At 43.2% G+C, this 18,090-nt stretch overlaps 1 protein-coding gene across 2 annotated transcripts in view; it reads left to right on the top strand.

The window, feature by feature from the left end:
* The window catches only part of LOC137623132 (protein VAC14 homolog), a 58,170-nt gene that overhangs the window by 18,808 nt on the left and 21,272 nt on the right, over window positions 1–18,090 (top strand). The window contains exons 7-10 of one of the 2 annotated variants that reach the window (XM_068353811.1): window positions 8,116–8,238; window positions 10,365–10,498; window positions 12,216–12,384; window positions 14,639–14,765. In XM_068353811.1, the coding sequence (XP_068209912.1) occupies window positions 8,116–8,238; window positions 10,365–10,498; window positions 12,216–12,384; window positions 14,639–14,765 (553 nt within the window). Of the gene's footprint in view, window positions 1–8,115; window positions 8,239–10,364; window positions 10,499–12,215; window positions 12,385–14,635; window positions 14,766–18,090 lie in introns of both variants that reach the window. The other variant, XM_068353810.1, reaches the window with a different exon arrangement.

Genomic DNA, 18,090 nt, shown 5'->3' with positions numbered 1-18,090 from the left:
ACCCTACTCTCTACAGGACCTCCACGGTCATTTTATCGTGTTCGTTCGAAAGCATTCAACATTTCACAAAGCATATTGGTCGTTTATTGTCAAATCCACACTATCGAAGCACTTAGAGAACAAGAAAGTATTCAGTTTCTTCTCGAAAGCCTTGATATATTGTCTTTAATATGTTTAATGGGAACTTATTTTATAGTCTCGGGCCGCATATTTAAAGCTCTAGCGCCTACAGTAGACATACATCTAGGTTCCAATAATTTGAAACCATCTGTAACTATTCTCGTGTCATAACATCCAGTGAGAAAAATGTGTGCTTTCTTTTCCTATCTTAATTTCATTCTTGCACTTGAAACACCAAGTACTAAGATTATACTTTGATGATACATCTCTTGGGGTGGCAGCCCAATTCTTACATATGAAACGTAATAATGTTTTATAACATGAAATGGATTTTTCATGCAAACCAATCAATAATAAAGAGCTTTTATTCATGGTCTTAATTCTCAAGGAAATGTATTCATTTGACATCATAAGAGAGGCTGTTAATAGGAATACAGTACATCTCACACCGTAGCTAAAGCTAAACCTGCTATGGCCCTATAGCAAATACAACTTCATTCACTTGTACTTAAAGTCTGTAGCATAATAATTGGTAAAGTTGACTAAAGGCCCTTCCACACGAGGGGCAAATGCACGGCGGCCAGTCACTGTTACCAATTTTTTTATATGTTTGACGATCAAGAGTGTAGATGACGTCATAAACAAGAAAACAATGGGCAAAAAATTGAAGTGCCCCTAACCGTTATTGAGGCACTGGATGGTTGCCTGACTACTGTTTGACTGGGCTCTGTTCTCTGCCCGGCGTTTGGCCCAAGTCATACGTTCGCCTGCCTGTGCCTAACTGTCTGCCTTGGACTCTTTGATCTGGTAACACTGTTTCAAAGCAAAAGAATTACAAGCAAATCAGAGTGCTCGCCCTCCATTTGCCCCTCGTGTGGAAGGGGCTTTAGATCACATTCCTGCATTCATAATAATTAAAATGTTATTGTTATTCTTGAAGGCTAGATTTTCAATATTAAACTTACCCGATAATCATGTAGCTGTCAACTCCGTTGCCCGACAGAATTCTATGGAGGGATACGCCAGCTATCACAATACTAGAAGGGGGTGTACTTACCAGCGCCACCTGTGGCCAGGTACTCAAGTACTTCTTGTTGACACCTCCTCAATTATTCCTCTGTCGTGCTTCCGGCAAGACGTTCTGGGATACGCTTATGTTCTTGGAGTATTTTCACGACTTTGGTGAAGTATTTCTCTTTGATTTCGGCTGTCGCTTTACTGGAAACTTCTATTTTAGCTTAGTTAGCTTTTGGAATTAATTTGATTAATTTTGGTGACGAAGAGAGTATGAACTCTCGTTCACCTTTCAATGGCCGACCCTTCCCTTAGACGAAAGTGTTGGTGTCTAAGAGAGTATAGACTCTCTTTCTTAATTTTGCTTAACAAAAGTTATAGATTTATTTTATATCTCTCCGCCTCTTATAGGCCTCTTCGATTAACTTCCTTTTATTATAAACTTATTAAAATTAATTTTTATATTTGTTTATATTCGACCTTCCTAATAGTAGGCGGTCTTTTCTTGGTACCGAAGTTAATTATCGTGAGCCCGTCATTTCGGTTTTACCTGTTAACATATTATGCTATTTTAAGGTCTGTGAAAGAATTTCTTTGATAGTCTCGTACTTTTTCAAAGTTGAACTAACGTTTTGTTTGTCTCGGCAGTTGTTGACGTTCAGAACGTTTCAACTTGCACTCTATCGTTACGATAGAGAAAGAATGTTCACGGTTTCACATTGCAGTAAGAGTAACCGTGCCTAGCGTTTTGTTCATTCTTTCTTAACTTAATGTTGATTCTAATAAGGAACTTTTCTTTTTGGGAAATATTTCAGTTTTTTCCTTTAACAATAATATGTTTTAACGATATATATGATTGGGCTCTTCTCTCAGGTTCTAAGTCAAGAGAGAGAGAGAGAGAGAGAGAGAGAGAGAGAGATAGAGACGGAGGGAGAAAGAGGATAAACGTTTCCCTCAAGCCTGCCAGGCGTACGAGTAACGTCGTTATCGTTTTGCTCTTATCCCTAGTCTCTTTAGGGGAAGAAACTAAACGTTTCTAGAGTGATCTAGTGTTTAGTCTCTTTCCAGCCACTGAATTTTCTTTCATTAGATTTTTCTGTTACATTGTAATTCTGTTTTCGCAATTATTAACTTTTGAGAAGGATAGAATTGCGTGTTTCAGGTACAAACCACTTAAAGTTTCGAGTTCAGTGAAATAAGTGCAAACAGAAATCAAAGTGATAAGTGATTGATGTCAGTGTTATGCGTGAGGGTACTTTTGTGCGCGCCAGTCGTCCTCCCAGTCCGGGACCTCTTGCAAGCTCCCAAGCCCAGGGGAGAAGCAATGTCGAAGGGCAAAAGGGTTCGGCAGGCCTTGATCGGCGCACAGAAGTATCCTCGGTGGTTGTGGGCGTGTCTTACCGAGACCGTCACTCCCACCCGCAGACGATTGAGCCCTTATTTTGCTCGTCTGCAGAAGAGAATTAGAGGAGAAAATAAAGGCAGAGTAACGCTGGTCTCAGGTCTCTAGACCTCTTAAACGTAAAGTCCAGACCTATGCCAGACGTACGAAGTAAAGTTCAACAACCCGGATGCAGTCATTGGGTTAGCTCTGACTCTCCTCAGTCATCATTTTGTCGGGTTGAGAGTGCGCCTACACTCCCCCCCGCCTATGCTCGCTCCGCCTGATCGCAGTACCACCTGCCAGGCGTACGATGTTGTGGACTCTACTACAGTCCATGCAGCACAGCTTTCGGACCTGATGCGTGAGTGTCGTGCTGAGAGTGTTGCACCTCCTCCTCCTCCTGCACCGGTGGTGCACCAACCGCCTGCACCCGTTCAGCCTGTGCTGCACCCGCCTGCACCGGTGGTGCACCAACCGGCTGCACCCGTTCAGCCTGTGCTGCACCCGCCTGCACCGGTGGTGCACCAACCGGCTGCACCCGTTCAGCCTGTGCTGCACCCGCCTGCACTCGCTGCACCCAGTCGCAGCACCATCTGCCAGGCGTACGATGATGTGGACTCTACTACAGTCCATGCAAGCACAGCTTTCGGACCTGTTGCGTGAATGTCGGGCTGAGAGTGTTGCACCTCCACCTGCACCCGTTCAGCCTGTGCTCAACCCGCCTGCACTCGCTGCACCCAGTCGCAGCACCTTCTGCCAGGCGTACGATGTTGAACCTCTTTCTGTGTTCGCTGTTCCCAGTGTTGTTCAGCCTCAGCCTTCTTTAAGGCAACCTTCGGTTTGGGATCAGGAGGATTACTCCACTCTTCCTCCTCCTCCCCTGGCTGCTCCACCGGTGGTGCAACTCTCGGTGGAGGTACAACCTCTTCCACCTGTGAGTCAGTCTCCTCAGCTGCTGCACCGAGCTCAACCCGTGCACCCTGTTCCTGCACCTCAGACACCTCTGCTTGCGGGAACTTTACCTTGTTCTGCGCAACCTCGGTCTCTTCACGCTCCACTCATTCCACAGGAACAGGAACTTTCTGCACCTTCCACTGTTGTTGTTCCAGCTCGTTCTGACTCTGCTGTTCAGCATACCTTACCTCCATTTTCAAACCATGGCAAAAATATGAATCATGAGTTATGAATGTAAGGTAAACATTATGTTGATTTTTAAACCCCATGCAAGCATGCATAAAGCACTCTAGCACTGGTCATGGAATTTCTAAGAATGTTAAACGCCATGCACACGCTCTGCTTTCCTTACAGCAGGCTCTGCTTACTACATGCTCAGCATTCAGCATGCTCTGCATTCAGCATGCTCTGCATACAACATGCTCTGCATACAGCATGCTCTGCATTCAGCATGCTCTGCATACAACATGCTCTACATACAGCATGCTCTGCATACAGCATACTCTGCATTCATCATGCTCTGCATACCTTACCGCATGCTTCTCAACATATCTTGGGTTGTTGCCAACTCACTAGACTGTCAAGCAGTTTCATAACGTTGCCTTCTAGTCTGCTGCTTTTGCACCAGTGAACCCTCACTCAGAGAACTTAGCTTTTCTAGGATAAGGTCCCTGTAGATGAGAAAGTTCTTTTCTCCCTCCTTCTGATATTCCCTTGAGGACTCTGTCATTTGGAGGGAGCCTTTAGCTGCATAACCTCTTATGGACTTTTATTTAAGCATTACATGCTTACAGGGAAGGTAATGGTTCCACTTCAGCCGCTAATCCCGTCTGTTACCACACCTGCTCCCATAGACCTTGAGCTGTGTTGCATGACATGCAGTCCAAGCTTAGTCCTTGTTAGAGGATTTTTTGTTTACGGAGTCAATGTGTCACGGGGAAGACGTTCAACAACCAACAGAAGGGACTTGTTGTGACGCAGTGCGGCAACCTCAGCAACCCGTTAAGGAGTTGTCTGTACGACCCAGATAGTCTAGACAGATTCGGGTTGTCACTGTACTTCCTCGCTTGCCCATGATTGACAGTTTACAGACTGTGCAGCAGTATCATGATCTTGTGTCCGGCTCCGTCAGACGACTGGCTTTTAAGAGCTCCCACAAGTCGTCGCTGTCTGGAGATTTTCAAATGGACTATGGATCTGACCAAGGAACTGGGCCTCCTGGTCAATTTTGAGGAGTCTCAGCTCGTTCCATCCCAGACCATTGTTTCCTTGGGTATGGATCTTCAGAGTCGAGCTTTTCGGACTTGTCCGTCGGCCCCAAGGATCTTCCAAGCCCTAGAATGCATCCAGAGCATGCTGAGAAGGAACCGATGCTTAGTCAGGCAGGGGATGAGTCTAACAGGGACACTTTCATCGCTGGCCCTGTTCATCGAGTTAGGGAGACTTCACCTCCGCCCCCTTCAGTATCATCTAGCTGCTCACTGGATAAAGGACTTGACGCTAGAGACGGGCTCAGTTCCTGTTTCCGAAGAGATGAGGTCTACTCTAACGTGGTGGAAGAACAGCATTCTTCTCAAGGAAGGTCTACCTTTGGCTGTTCAGACCCCCGACCACCGTCTCTTCTCGGACGCATCGGACACGGGCTGGGGTGCGACACTGGACGGACAGGAATGCTCGGGAACATGGAATCAGGAGCAAAGGACACTTCACATCTATTGCAAGGAGTTGTTGGCAGTTCATCTGGCCTTGATAAACTTCAAGTCCCTCCAGCTTAACAAGGTGGTGGAGGTGAACTCCGACTACACCACAGCCTTGGCTTACATCTCCAAGCAGAGAGGGACTCATTCGAGGAAGTTGTTCAAGTTCGCAAGGGACCTCCTCATTTGGTCAAAGATCGAAAGCTCACGCTGGTAACGAGGCTCATTCAGGGCGATATGAATGTCATGGCAGATCGCCTCAGCCGTAAGGGTCAGGCCTTCCCCACAGAGTGGACCCTTCACAAGAATGTTTGCAGCAGACTTTGGGCCCTGTGGGGTCAGCCAACCATAGTTCTATTCGCTACCTCGATGACCAAGAAGCTCCTCTTGTATTGTTCTCCGATTCCAGACCCAGCAGCAGTTCGCGTGGATGCCTTTCTGCTGGATTGGTCCCATCTCAACCTGTATGCATTCCCGCCGTTCAAGATTGTCAACAGGGTACTTCAGAAGTTCGCCTCTCACAAAGGGACACGGTTGACGTTGGTTGCTCCCCTCTGACCCGCGAGAGAAGGGTTCACCGAGGTACTGCAATGACTGGTCGACGTTCCCAGGACTCTTCCTCCTAGAGTGGACCTTCTGCGTCAACCTCACGTAAAGAAGGTACACCCAAACCTCCACGCTCTTCGTCTGACTGCCTTCAGACTATCGAAAGTCTCTCAAGAACTAGAGGCTTTTCGAAGGAGGCAGCCAGAACGATTGCCAGAGCAAGGACGACATCCACTCTCAGAGTCTATCAGTCTTAATGGGAAGTCTTCCGAAGCTGGTGCAAGGCCAATGCAGTTTTCCTCAACCAGTACCACTGTAACCCAGATTGCTGACTTCCTGTTACATCTAAGGAACGTAAAATCCCTATCAGCTCCTACGATCAAGGGTTACAGAAGTATGTTGGCAGCGGTTTTCCGCCACAGAGGCTTGGATCTTTCCTCCAACAAAGATCTACAGGACCTCCTTAGGTCTGTTGAGACCTCAAAGGAACGTCGGTTGTCCACTCCAGGCTGGAATCTAGACGTGGTCCTAAGGTTCCTAATGTCATCAGGATTTGAACCGTTCCAATCAGCCTCTTTTAAGGACCTCACATTAGAAACTCTTTTCCTCGTGTGCTTAGCAACAGGTAAAAGAGTAAGTGAGATCCACGCCTTCAGCAGGAACATAGGTTTCACATCTGAAATGGCTACATGTTCCTTGCGGCTCGGTCTTTTTGGCTAAAACGAGCTTCCTTCCCGTCCTTACCCTAAGTCGTTCGAGATCCCAAGCCTGTCCAACATGGTGGGGAACGAACTAGAGAGAGTACTTTGCCCTGTTAGAGCTCTTAAGTACTATCTAAGAAGGTCAAAACCATTACGAGGACAATCAGAAGCCTTATGGTGTGCTATCAAGAAGCCTTCTCTACCAATGTCTAAGAACTCAGTTTCTTACTACATCAGGCTTCTGATTAGAGAAGCAAATTCTCATCTGAAGGAAGAAGACCTTGCTTTGCTGAAGGTAAGGACACATGAAGTGAGAGCTGTGGCTACTTCAGTGGCCTTCAAACAAAACCGTTCTCTGCAGAGTGTTATGGATGCAACCTATTGGAGAAGCAAGTCAGTGTTCGCATCATTCTATCTCAAAAATGTCCAGTCTCTTTACGAGTACTGCTACACCCTGGGTCCATTCGTAGCAACGAATGCAGTAGTAGGCGAGGGCTCAGCCACTACATTCCCATAATTCCATAACTTTTTAACCTTTCTCTTGAATACTTTTTATGGGTTGTTCGGTCGGCTAAGAAGCCTTCCACATCCTTGTTGATTTGGCGGGTGGTCAATTCTTTCTTGAGAAGCGCCGAGGTTAAAGGTTGTGATGAGGTCCTTTAGTATGGGTTGCAGCCCTGTATACTTTAGCACCTTTGGGTTGATTCAGCCTCCAAGAGGAACGCTGCGCTCAGTAAGGAAGACGAACTTAAAAAAGAGACAGAGTAACGGTTCAATTCGACTTCCTTACCAGGTACTTATTATTTCATTGTTATTTGAGATAACTGTTATATGAAATATGGGATACTTAGCTATCCTTTAATCTTGTACACTGGTTTTCACCCACCCCCCTGGGTGTGAATCAGCTACATGATTATCGGGTAAGTTTAATATTGAAAAATGTTATTTTCATTAGTAAAATAAATTTTTGAATATACTTACCCGATAATCATGATTTAATTGACCCTCCCTTCCTCCCCATAGAGAACCAGTGGGACCGAGGAATAATTGAGGAGGTGTCAACAAGAAGTACTTGAGTACCTGGCCACAGGTGGCGCTGGTAAGTACACCCCCTTCTAGTATTGTGATAGCTGGCGTATCCCTCCATAGAATTCTGTCGGGCAACGGAGTTGACAGCTACATGATTATCGGGTAAGTATATTCAAAAATTTATTTTACTAATGAAAATAACATTTTTAGAAAGATTGTAGAAAATAGTCTGGAGTACACAAGATTCCAGTGAGCAATAACAAGTTGAGAAGTAAATTTTTCAAGGAAGAGATGCAATTTGGATGGATAGAGATTAGATGATGATAAAAAGGCATTTAGATAGATATTAGGTGATGAAGACTCTGAATCAATAGGGAATGAAAATAATTTGCCTGAAAACAAGGGATATTTCTTTTAACTTCTGGAATGCTAAAGCTGCTATCAGATCTGTTAATAAGAAATAATGATAATAGGAATTTCGGAGATAGAATTCTGTGTCAGATATATGGTTAATTTTGTTTTTATTGTTCAGATATATAGTTACTGTTGCTTTTCTAGTAGATCTAGACATAAAACTAGTTGTTATTGATGCCAGAAGTCTAGTTCCAATTTTTTTGGCATTATGAAACATACATTGAAAATGGTATTTTTAAATTTTCTTTATCCGCAGAGACGCGGGCACTGGCGGAAGAAGTCAGCACGGAGTTGATGGAGTTGATAACCGTGGAGGATGACCGTGATGCTCCCGAAGGGTCTGCTGATGCTTCTGAAAACTCTGTCGACTGTTCTAAAGGTAATTCCCAAGTTCTATGGGTATTTTGTTGTAAAACAAATGGACAATTGAAAGTGTTGTTTATATTTATACCATAAATATTGACTTTATCATACTTAAATTCATGGAAATATAAAGAAATGCTTGTTACATAATACTGTACAGTATAATTACTTTCGCCAACAAAGTTGGAAGGAGGTTATGTTTTTCCCATGTTTGTGTGTTTGTTTTGTGAACAGCTTTCTGGCCCCAATTTTAATTGTAGAGTAATGAAACTTGCAGGGATTAACTGTTCTGTAAAAAGCTGGATTGAAATTATTAAATTTTGGATGGTCAAGGTCAAAGGTCAAGGTCACAGTCAAGGAAAATGTCCATTTCACATAATTAGTCACAAAGACTTCAAACTTGGTTCGTATTTTGGTGTATAAAAATCCACGCCAATTAATACATGTTAAGGTCAAAAGTCAAGGTCAGGGTTGAGAAATAAGCTTTTGCGGCGGAGGTCTGCACTCTACTGATTGCCACTCTAGTTAATCATCTGTTTTCCCTCCGTTCCTGCTTCTTTTCTTCTAGTTTGCTGTCCAACCTCTTCTAACTTATACATTACTTCATCGTCCGAATTTTCGTGTTTTCTTTCCAGTTTCCCCTTGCGCTAACTGACTTCTTCAGTCCCAGCACTTGAACTTATGAGCTAAATTACATAAAAAGAATTTCTCTAGATATCTAGAATAAAAGGAACTTGAAAAGAGATGAATGATAATGATAGATACAGTATGTACATACACATACATACATATACCATGGCACTTCCCCCGATTTTGGGGGGTAGCCGACACCAACAAAGAAACAAAAACAAAAAGGGGACCTCTACTCTCTACGTTCCTCCCAGCCTAACAAGGGACTCAACCGAGTTCAGCTGGTACTGCTAGGGTGTCACAGCCCACCCTCCCACATTATCCACCACAGATGAAGCTTCATAATGCTGAATCCCCTACTGCTGCTACCTCCGCGGTCATCTAAGGCATCGGAGGCAGCAGCAGGGCCTACCGGAACTGCGTCACAATCGCTCGCCATTCATTCCTATTTCTAGCACGCTCTCTTGCCTCTCTCACATCTATCCTCCTATCACCCAGAGCTTCCTTCACTCCATCCATCCACCCAAACCTTGGCCTTCCTCTAGTACTTCTCCCATCAACTCTTGCATTCATCACCTTCTTTAGCAGACATCCATTTTCCATTCTCTCAACATGGCCAAACTACCTCAACATATTCATATCCACTCTAGCTGCTAACATCGACAAAGATACAGTATGTACTGTATGATAATGGCAGAAACAGTATCTGCGGAGCTTAACGTTGTATTTTGTTGCTTTTCTTTTAGATGACTAACCATTCTTTTTTAGAAGCACTTAACAAATGTAGTAGATAAATCTGTAAAATCAGCATTCTCAGCATTATAGAAAAGCTGCTGAGTGTCAGAAACAACTTTATAACTTTTGGCAGTGAGATTTGTTAATATCAGAGGGAAATTTTTATACTCTTTCAAAATTTTAAGCATTATAGAAAAACTGCTGAGTGTCAGAAACAACTTTATATCTTTTGGCAGTGAGATTTGTGAATATCAGAGGGAAATTCTTATTCTCGTTCAAAATAGTTCACAGTAACAGATGTTAAATTGCCTCCGCCAAAATAGAAGATTTTGCGAAGGTTATGTATTCACCCCTATCTGTTTGTTTGTGAGCATCTTCACACAAAAACTACTATACCAATTTTGACCAAACTTGTTAGTCATGTTGGTTATTACACAAGGATGAAGATTCATTTTGGATAAAGTACATCAATGTACAAGTATGCAGCAGTACTTTGAAAATAAATGGAATGTTAATTTTTTTTGTGAGTAACTACGTAAAAATTACTAAACCAGTTTCTATGAAACGTGATGGACATGTAGGATATAACTCAAGGACAAATCCATTACAGTATATTTTGAAGAAAATACATGGAAGTATAGTATAAGTACACTGGAATTAAGAGCAAAATATGTCTGCTTGGCATGGCAAAGGCATACTCTCCTGAGTGCCCCTCTAGTTTACATTTTTTTTTCGTTCCAATATTCATGACCTAATTGTTTCGTTTTCCATTCGCAGATAGCAATGCTGAGGGTCTCGATTTGCCCTCAATTATGGAAGTCCTCTTTAAGCAGTTGCGCAACACGCCTGTTCCGTGCAAGACAGCTGTTCTTAGGTGGATATATCATTTGCACAACAAAATTCCTAATAAGGTAATGTGAATTCTCTTTTAAAGTGTCTTTTGCAATAACTATGTCAAAAGCTGGCACTTTTGAGTGTGTAAAATGGACAGCATCGGCAAATACACCATAAGCATTAATAACGCAGTTGATTGTTTTATAGAAAAGGGAAAGACCTTAATATAAACTATTGAATAAAGTACATTTCTTTCATTGCTATTATTTTTCTTCATTTGTCTTGAGAAAACTATGATTATATTGTGGTAGGCAAAACTATTGTTTTCTAACCATAAAAACTCAGGCAATTATTCTTTACCAGTTTCAAAGATCATTAGATGAGTAAAAACTGTCTTCATATTCTGTGTACTGTATGTGTTTGAGATTCTTTTTTGAGTGTTAGCAACAAAGTCAATGAAAATTGAGTTGGCTACAGAAAATGGTGAAACTGTGGGCATTACTGCAATTTTGCAATCTTTAGAAAGTCATTGACTGAATTTGTTTATTCTCATCGATGTTGATACAATTCTTTTATAGATTCGAGGCCATTCAGTTTCCATGTAACACCCAGAACAGAATGGTAAACTTCTTTTAAAGATTCTAAGCCATTGAGTTTTCGTAACACCCAGAACAGAATAATAAACTTCTCTTATAGATTCAAGGCCATTCAGTTTCCATGTGACACCCAGAACAGAATGATAAACTTCTTTTAAAGATTCAAGACCATTCAGTTCCCATGTGATACCCAGAACAGAATGATAAACTTCTTTTATAGATTCAAGGCCATTCAGTTCCCATGTGATACCTAGAGCGGAATGATAAAATTCTCTTATAGATTCGAGGCCATTCAGTTTCCATGTAACACCCAGAACAAAATGATAAACTTCTCATATAGATTCAAGGCCATTCAGTTTCCATGTAACACCCAGAACAGAATGATAAACTTCTCATATAGATTCAAGGCCATTCAGTTTCCATGTAACACCCAGAACAGAATGATAAACTTCTCTTATAGATTCAAGGCCATTCGGTTTCCATGTAACACCCAGAACAGAATGATAAACTTCTTTTATAGATTCAAGACCATTCAGTTCCCATGTAACACCTAGAACAGAATGCAAAGTTTAGATCTCAATTAGTAAGTGATGCAAATTATTTATAAATTGATTGAAGGCATTGAAGAGGGGCACATCAGGAAATCAATCCCTTAATGTAGGGATAATGGTGGGAAAGAAGAAGGCATATAAATCGTAAGTTTGGCCATGTTGAGAGAATGGAAAATGGCTGTCTGCTAAAGAAGGTGATGAATGCAAGAGTTGATGGGAGAAGTACAAGAGGGAGGCCAAGGTTTGGGTGGATGGATGGAGTGAAGAAAGCTCTGGGTGATAGGAGGATAGATGTGAGAGAGGCAAGAGAGCATGCTAGAAATAGGAATGAATAGCTAGCGATTGTGACGCAGTTCCGGTAGGCCCTGCTGCTGCCTCCAATGCCTTAGATGACCCCGGAGGTAGCAGCAGTAGGGGATTCAGCATTATGAAGCTTCATCTGTGGTGGATAATGTGGGAGGGTGGGCTGTGGCACCCTAGCAGTACCAGCTGAACTCGGTTGAGTCCCTTGTTAGGCTGGGAGGAACGTAGAGAGTAGAGGTCCCCTTTTTTGTTTGTTTCTTTTGTTGATGTCGGCTACCCCCCAAAATGGGGGAAGTGCCTAGGTATATGTATGTATGTAATTTGAATTACAATTACCCTTTCAGATGTGTCGGTACCTGGAAGAGCTGTTTCACGTCTTGCTTCGCACCCTCTCCGATCCTTCTGATGAGGTTGTCTTACTTGTGATTCAAGTCCTGGCACAGATAGCCTCGACAACAAATCAGCATGCAGCTGTAACACCGGTCATATCGTCGCCACCTTCCCTTTCCATAGGTGATGACTTGATTTATGGTTTTCATGAAATTAGTTTTTAATTCAATGTCTACTCTTATTGGTTGAAGTCTGGTCATATACAGGTACTTTATTTTTTTATATTAGTTATGGCATGATTTTCATCATGCCTCCAGCGTGTACATTTTGTTTTATTCCCTATTTCTATTATTATTGTTATTACTAGCTAAGCTACAACCCTAGTTGGAAAAGCAGGATGCTACATGTCCAAGGGCTCCGACAGGGAAAACTAGCCCAGTGAGAAAAGGAAATAAGAAATAGATAAATAAACTACAAGAGAAGTAATGAACAATTGAAATATAATATTTTAAGAACGGTAACAACATTAAAACATCTTTCCTATTGAAATAAACTATAAAAAGAGATTTATGTCAGCCTGTTCAACATAAAAACATTTGCTGCAAGTTTGAACTTTTGAAGTTCCACCGATTCAATTACCTGTTTGGGAAAATCATTCCACAACTTCATCACAGCTGGAATAAACCTTCTAGCATACTGTGTAGTATTAAGCCTTATGATGAAGGCATGACTATTAGAATCTATGTAATCAGTATAACGAACAGGATGGTATTTTCCGGGAAGATCCAAATGCAAAGGATGGTCAGTTTATGAAAAATCTTATGCAACATGCATAACAAATTAATTGAAGGATGGTGCCAGAGATGATATCTAGATCAGGAATAAGAAATTTAATAGACCGTAAGTTCCTGTCTAACAAATTAAGATGAGATCCAGCAGCTGAAGACCAGACAGTAGAACAATACTCGAAACGAGGTAGAATGAAAGAATTAAAACACTTCTTCAGAATAGATTGATCACCAAAAATCTTACAAGACTTTCTCAATAAGCCAATCTTTTGTGCAATTAAAGAAGACAGAGACCTAATGTGTTTCTCAAAAGTAAAATTGCTGTCAAGAGTCACACTTAAAATTTTAAAAGTCATACGGAGTTAAAGAAACATTGTTAAGGCTAAGATCCGATTGTTGAGGAGCCACCGTCCTTGACCTACTTACAATTATACTTCGAGTTTTGTTAGGATTCAACTTCATGCCCCATGATTTGCACCATGCACCAATTTTAGCTAGATCTCTATTAAGGTATTCAGCAACCCCAGATCTACATTCTGGAGATGGAATTAATGCAAAGAGAGCAGCATCGTCTGCATATGCAACGAGCTTGTTTTCAAACCACATGTTGTGTGTATATAGTATGAAAAGACCCTGAGGAACATCAGATGTCATATTCCTATACTGTACAGACTATGGTGCCCATCAACAACAACTCTCTGTACAGTAATCTGTTACTTATAAATTCAGTAATGATGCTAAGAAAAGACCCATCTACATCCAACTGTTTAATTTTGAAAATAATGGCCTCATGATTAACACAGTCAAAGACAGAACTAAAATCAAGGCCAGTCATATGAACTTCCTGACCACAAATCAGGGGATTTTTGTACTGCATTGGAGATTGTAAGATTGTAGGTAGTAGGTTGGCCAGGGCACCAGCCAGCCGTTGAGATACTACCGTTGGAGAGTTATGGGGTCTTTTGACTGGCCAGACAGTACTACATTGGATCCTTCTCTCTGGTTACGCTTTTTTCTCTGCCTACACATACACCGAATAGTCTGGCCTATTCTTCACAGATTCTCCTCTGTCCTCATACACCTGACAACACTGAGATTACCAAACAATTCTTCTTCGCCCAAGGGGTTAACTACTGCACTGTAATTGTTCAGTTGATACTTTCCTCTTGGTAAGGGTAAAAGAGACTCTTTAGCTATGGTAAGCAGCTCTTCTAGGAGAATGTTACTGTTCTTTAAATATCTTATTTTACCTTGTTTCCTTTCCTCACTGAGCTTTTTTCCCTGTTGGGGCCCCTGGGCTTTTAGCATTCTGCTTTTCCAACTAGGGTTGTAGCTTATCAATTAATAATAATAATAATAATAATATCCGTTGCTCCAAGGCCTTTATGAATGCCAATATGCAAACTAAGGAACAGAGGATCACCTTCAGCAAACCTATTTACGCGTTTTGCCAAAAAGCATTAAAAAAAATCGATACATTTTATCATTTATTCCTTACATTATCAAAAGTATTAAATAAATTGTAAGAATAAACAATTCCGAAATGTCATTTCAAGTGCAGTAGTACTGCACCTCATCCATTCCTGATACACCATGATTTAATTGTTATTTGTTACATTTAATCCTCTATATTTACTTTTCTACAGCAGCAGTGGTAGCAGACGATGACGAGAAAAATAGCGTTGATGAATATTTTACAAGGTTTCTCAGAAATCTCCTCCACCTTTTTGCCACCGAGAGAAATTTGCTAGAAGATAGAGGGCCTTTTATTATCAGGTAAATATTTTGATTGTAAGATCTTATTAAGGTTGCATTTCAAGTTAACTTTATTAAAAGTTTTATTAAGGAAACAAACTGTTCTGTATTGACTAAAACATTCTTAATCAAGAATCAGTTTGAAAATGGATAAGGTTCAAGTAAGTTTGTCAGGATTGAGAAAAAAAGACAGACCAAATTTTGGGGCTGAGACAAAATATTGAAACATTGAATTCTCTCAATTCTTTTGATCATTTCAACTGAGAAATTCTTTTGAAGTTTGTAATTATTATGACCTAATTGAAAATCTATGTATCCTTATCCATCTAGTGTTCCTAGTCGTTACAAAATCATTATCAGGGTTATGACTTTTGGCTAGGGTGTAATGATGTCGTGAGTTAAACTAAAACTGCTAATGTTGACATTTTGTCGTGTTGCTAAGAAAGGAATGGAGATAAAAAAAATACTTAAAATGGCATTGGAAAACAGAAGAAATTTGCCATACTGTACAGTATAGTGTTTATGGTTACATGAGTGGGTCGTCAACGGAGCCTGAGAGGATTAATAAAAACAATACATCAAATGACGAGGGTCGTATTAACGTCAATGGTTATATCATCATCATCATCATCTCTTATGCCTGTTGACGCAAAGGGCCTCGGTTAGATTTCGCCAGTCGTCTCCATCTTGAGCTTTTAATTCAATACTTCTCCATTCATCATATCTTACTTCGCACTTCATAGTCCTCAGCCATGTAGGCCTGGGTCTTCCAACTCTTCTAGTGCCTTGTGGAGCCCAGCGGAATGTTTGGTGAACTATTCTCTCTTGGGGAGTGCGAAGAGCAATGGTTATATCACATGATTTTAATGTCACTATACAGGTCTTTAACTTACAAACTTAATTGGTTCCAAAATGTTGTTTGTAAGTAGGATTGTTCTAAAAGGCGAATTTTGTTAGCTTTTTGGCCTAGGGTAGGCTTAACCTGAATCATCGGCGTCAATTACCTTAGATGTCAGGATGCCAGAGAACCTCGAATCAATCAGTCAATTAACCTGAATTCCATGCCTTTGATTTCCAGCTACAAAAGTCAACAAATATCAGAGTTTCATTTGAAATAGATATCAGGTTATTACAAATGTCAATTTACTTACTTTATTAAATTATATGATATTGTTTTATTATAGTATTTCTTTATCTTATCTTTGTTATTTTCAATTGGATTTGAGTTTATATCTCCAAATTTGTTCCGTAACCGAAATACAAACCACGCTATTTACAAAGGGTTTACTTTTAGCGCAGCTGAAATGACGAGCCAATAGTTTTAAACGAGGGTTAATTACCCCCGCGCTAGTTAGCGGGGGGTGGGGAAGGGTAGCTTGCTACCCCTCCCCCCTCCACACACCGGTGACTTGCTTCACTTCACTTTTGGCTCGGCGGTGATCAGACGTGTCTGTTCATCGCCTTCGTGACAGCCTTTAATTTTCTTCTTTTTCTTTACAGCTTGTGTGATTGGTTGGAAGTTGACCTTCAGTTATTTTCTTTTATTTAATATGCGGACATGCCCTGGAGTTGCCGGCCGTCCTTGTGGGACTTTCATGTCGGACGTGATTACGGATCCTCACACCCTCTGCCCTCAATGTCGGGGCCGACGGTGCGACCAGGATAACATGTGCCGTGAGTGTAGGGAGTGGTCTGCCTCCCAGTGGGAGAGGTTTGGCCGTCGGCGTAAGAAGAAGTCCAAGAGAGACCGTTCTCCTCCGGGGTTAGCCTTGAAGGAGGAAGGTTCTCGGGACTCTTCTTCCGCCGCCCAAACCTCCTCCGAAGCTCCCCCTCGTCCGCCTCCTAAGGAGAGTCGTCCGAGTGGGAGCGCAGGCCCTTGTTCTGTTTCCCTACCTTCGGTGGGGGGAGAGGGCGTCGCTTCCCATAGCGAGGCGGTTCCCCCTCCTCCTCCGGGGGAGGTTATTGATAATAATACTTTATCCAGTGATGATCTGTTGCAGATTTGGTCGTCCCTGGGGCTTAAGGGCTTGCCCTCCAGGGTCGCTCTTATTGACCTTGTCTCGTTGGGGGCCGCTGTTAAACAGTCGCCGGTGGTAGCGGAGGTAGACCCTCTGTCTATTGTCGACGTCGTGGTGACAGAGGCCTTCGACGTGGCTGGGCCTTCCGACGCAGGTGCTGTTGCTGGTGATGGTGCTCTAGGCTCTCCTCCTCCTTCCGTGCATCCTTCGAAGGGGGAAGTGAGTCCTTCGGTCTCGACGGCTGCCCAGCTTCCTTCTGAGGGAAGTGTTTTGAAGGAGACTCCCCTTCGGAGGACCGATGGTCCCGACGATCTCCCCCGAGGCCGCCTCCGCCGTAAGGCTCACCGCCCTCTACGCCACAAGGGCCTCCCTTCCCCTTACAGGGGGACTAAGAGGCGCCTTTTTGGGTCTTCGTCCTCCGGGGGGGACTCTCCTCGTCAGCCTCAACCGACTACTCCGCCCTCCTTGAACCTCTCTGCGGACCGCTCTCCATCTCCTGCCGGATCTTCGCCTTCTGGAGAACTCGTCACCCGACGGGCAACGGTTCCTTCGGGGCTAAGGGATTCTTCCCTTACGCGAGCAGGGCCAGCGCACAAGCGCTCTCTTGCTCGTCGACGATCTCCTGCTCGCCAAGACTCTCCTGCTCGCCGACGCTCACCTGCTCGTCGGCTCTCTCCTGAGGTTCGCCCCCCTCGCCAGCGCTCTCCTGCTCGTCAGCTCTCTTCCGAGCGTCAGCGCTCATTTGAGGACAGTCGCCCTGCGGTCTCTGACCACCCTTTAGTTCCTGCTGAACTCCCTGCTCACCATCCACCTGGTCCTGTGGCTACGCAACATCTTGCTGCGCGTGTGTCAGAAACACATGTTCGCCAACGCGCCAGCGATCTTCCCGTTCCTGCTCGTGAACCTATCCTCTCACAGGACACGCGTCGACCTTCTGCTCGCCAGCGATCACCAGCTCGCCAGCGATCACCAGCTCGCCAGCGATCACCAGCTCGCCAGCGATCACCAGCTCGCCAGCGATCACCAGTTCGCCAGCGATCACCTTCACATGCTGCCCGCCATCGCACGAACCTGCATGATCGCCCGCTTACGCATGCTGCTCCTCATCGCAATACCCTGAACGATCGCCCTCCTGCGGATGCTGATCACCATCGCACAACCCTGCACGATCGCCCGCTTACGCATGCTGCTCGCCATCGCACAACCCTGCACGATCGCCCGCTTTCGCATGCTGCTCCTCATCGCAATACCCTGAACGATCGCCCTCCTGCGGATGCTGATGCTGATCACCATCGCACCCTTTCACGCGATCATTCACCTGCGCATGC

This window comes from Palaemon carinicauda, chromosome 30 (assembly GCF_036898095.1).
Source record: "Palaemon carinicauda isolate YSFRI2023 chromosome 30, ASM3689809v2, whole genome shotgun sequence".
NCBI lineage: Eukaryota > Metazoa > Arthropoda > Malacostraca > Decapoda > Palaemonidae > Palaemon > Palaemon carinicauda.
Note: the sequence above shows the minus strand (reverse complement) of the source record. Positions and strands in the feature narration are given on the sequence as shown.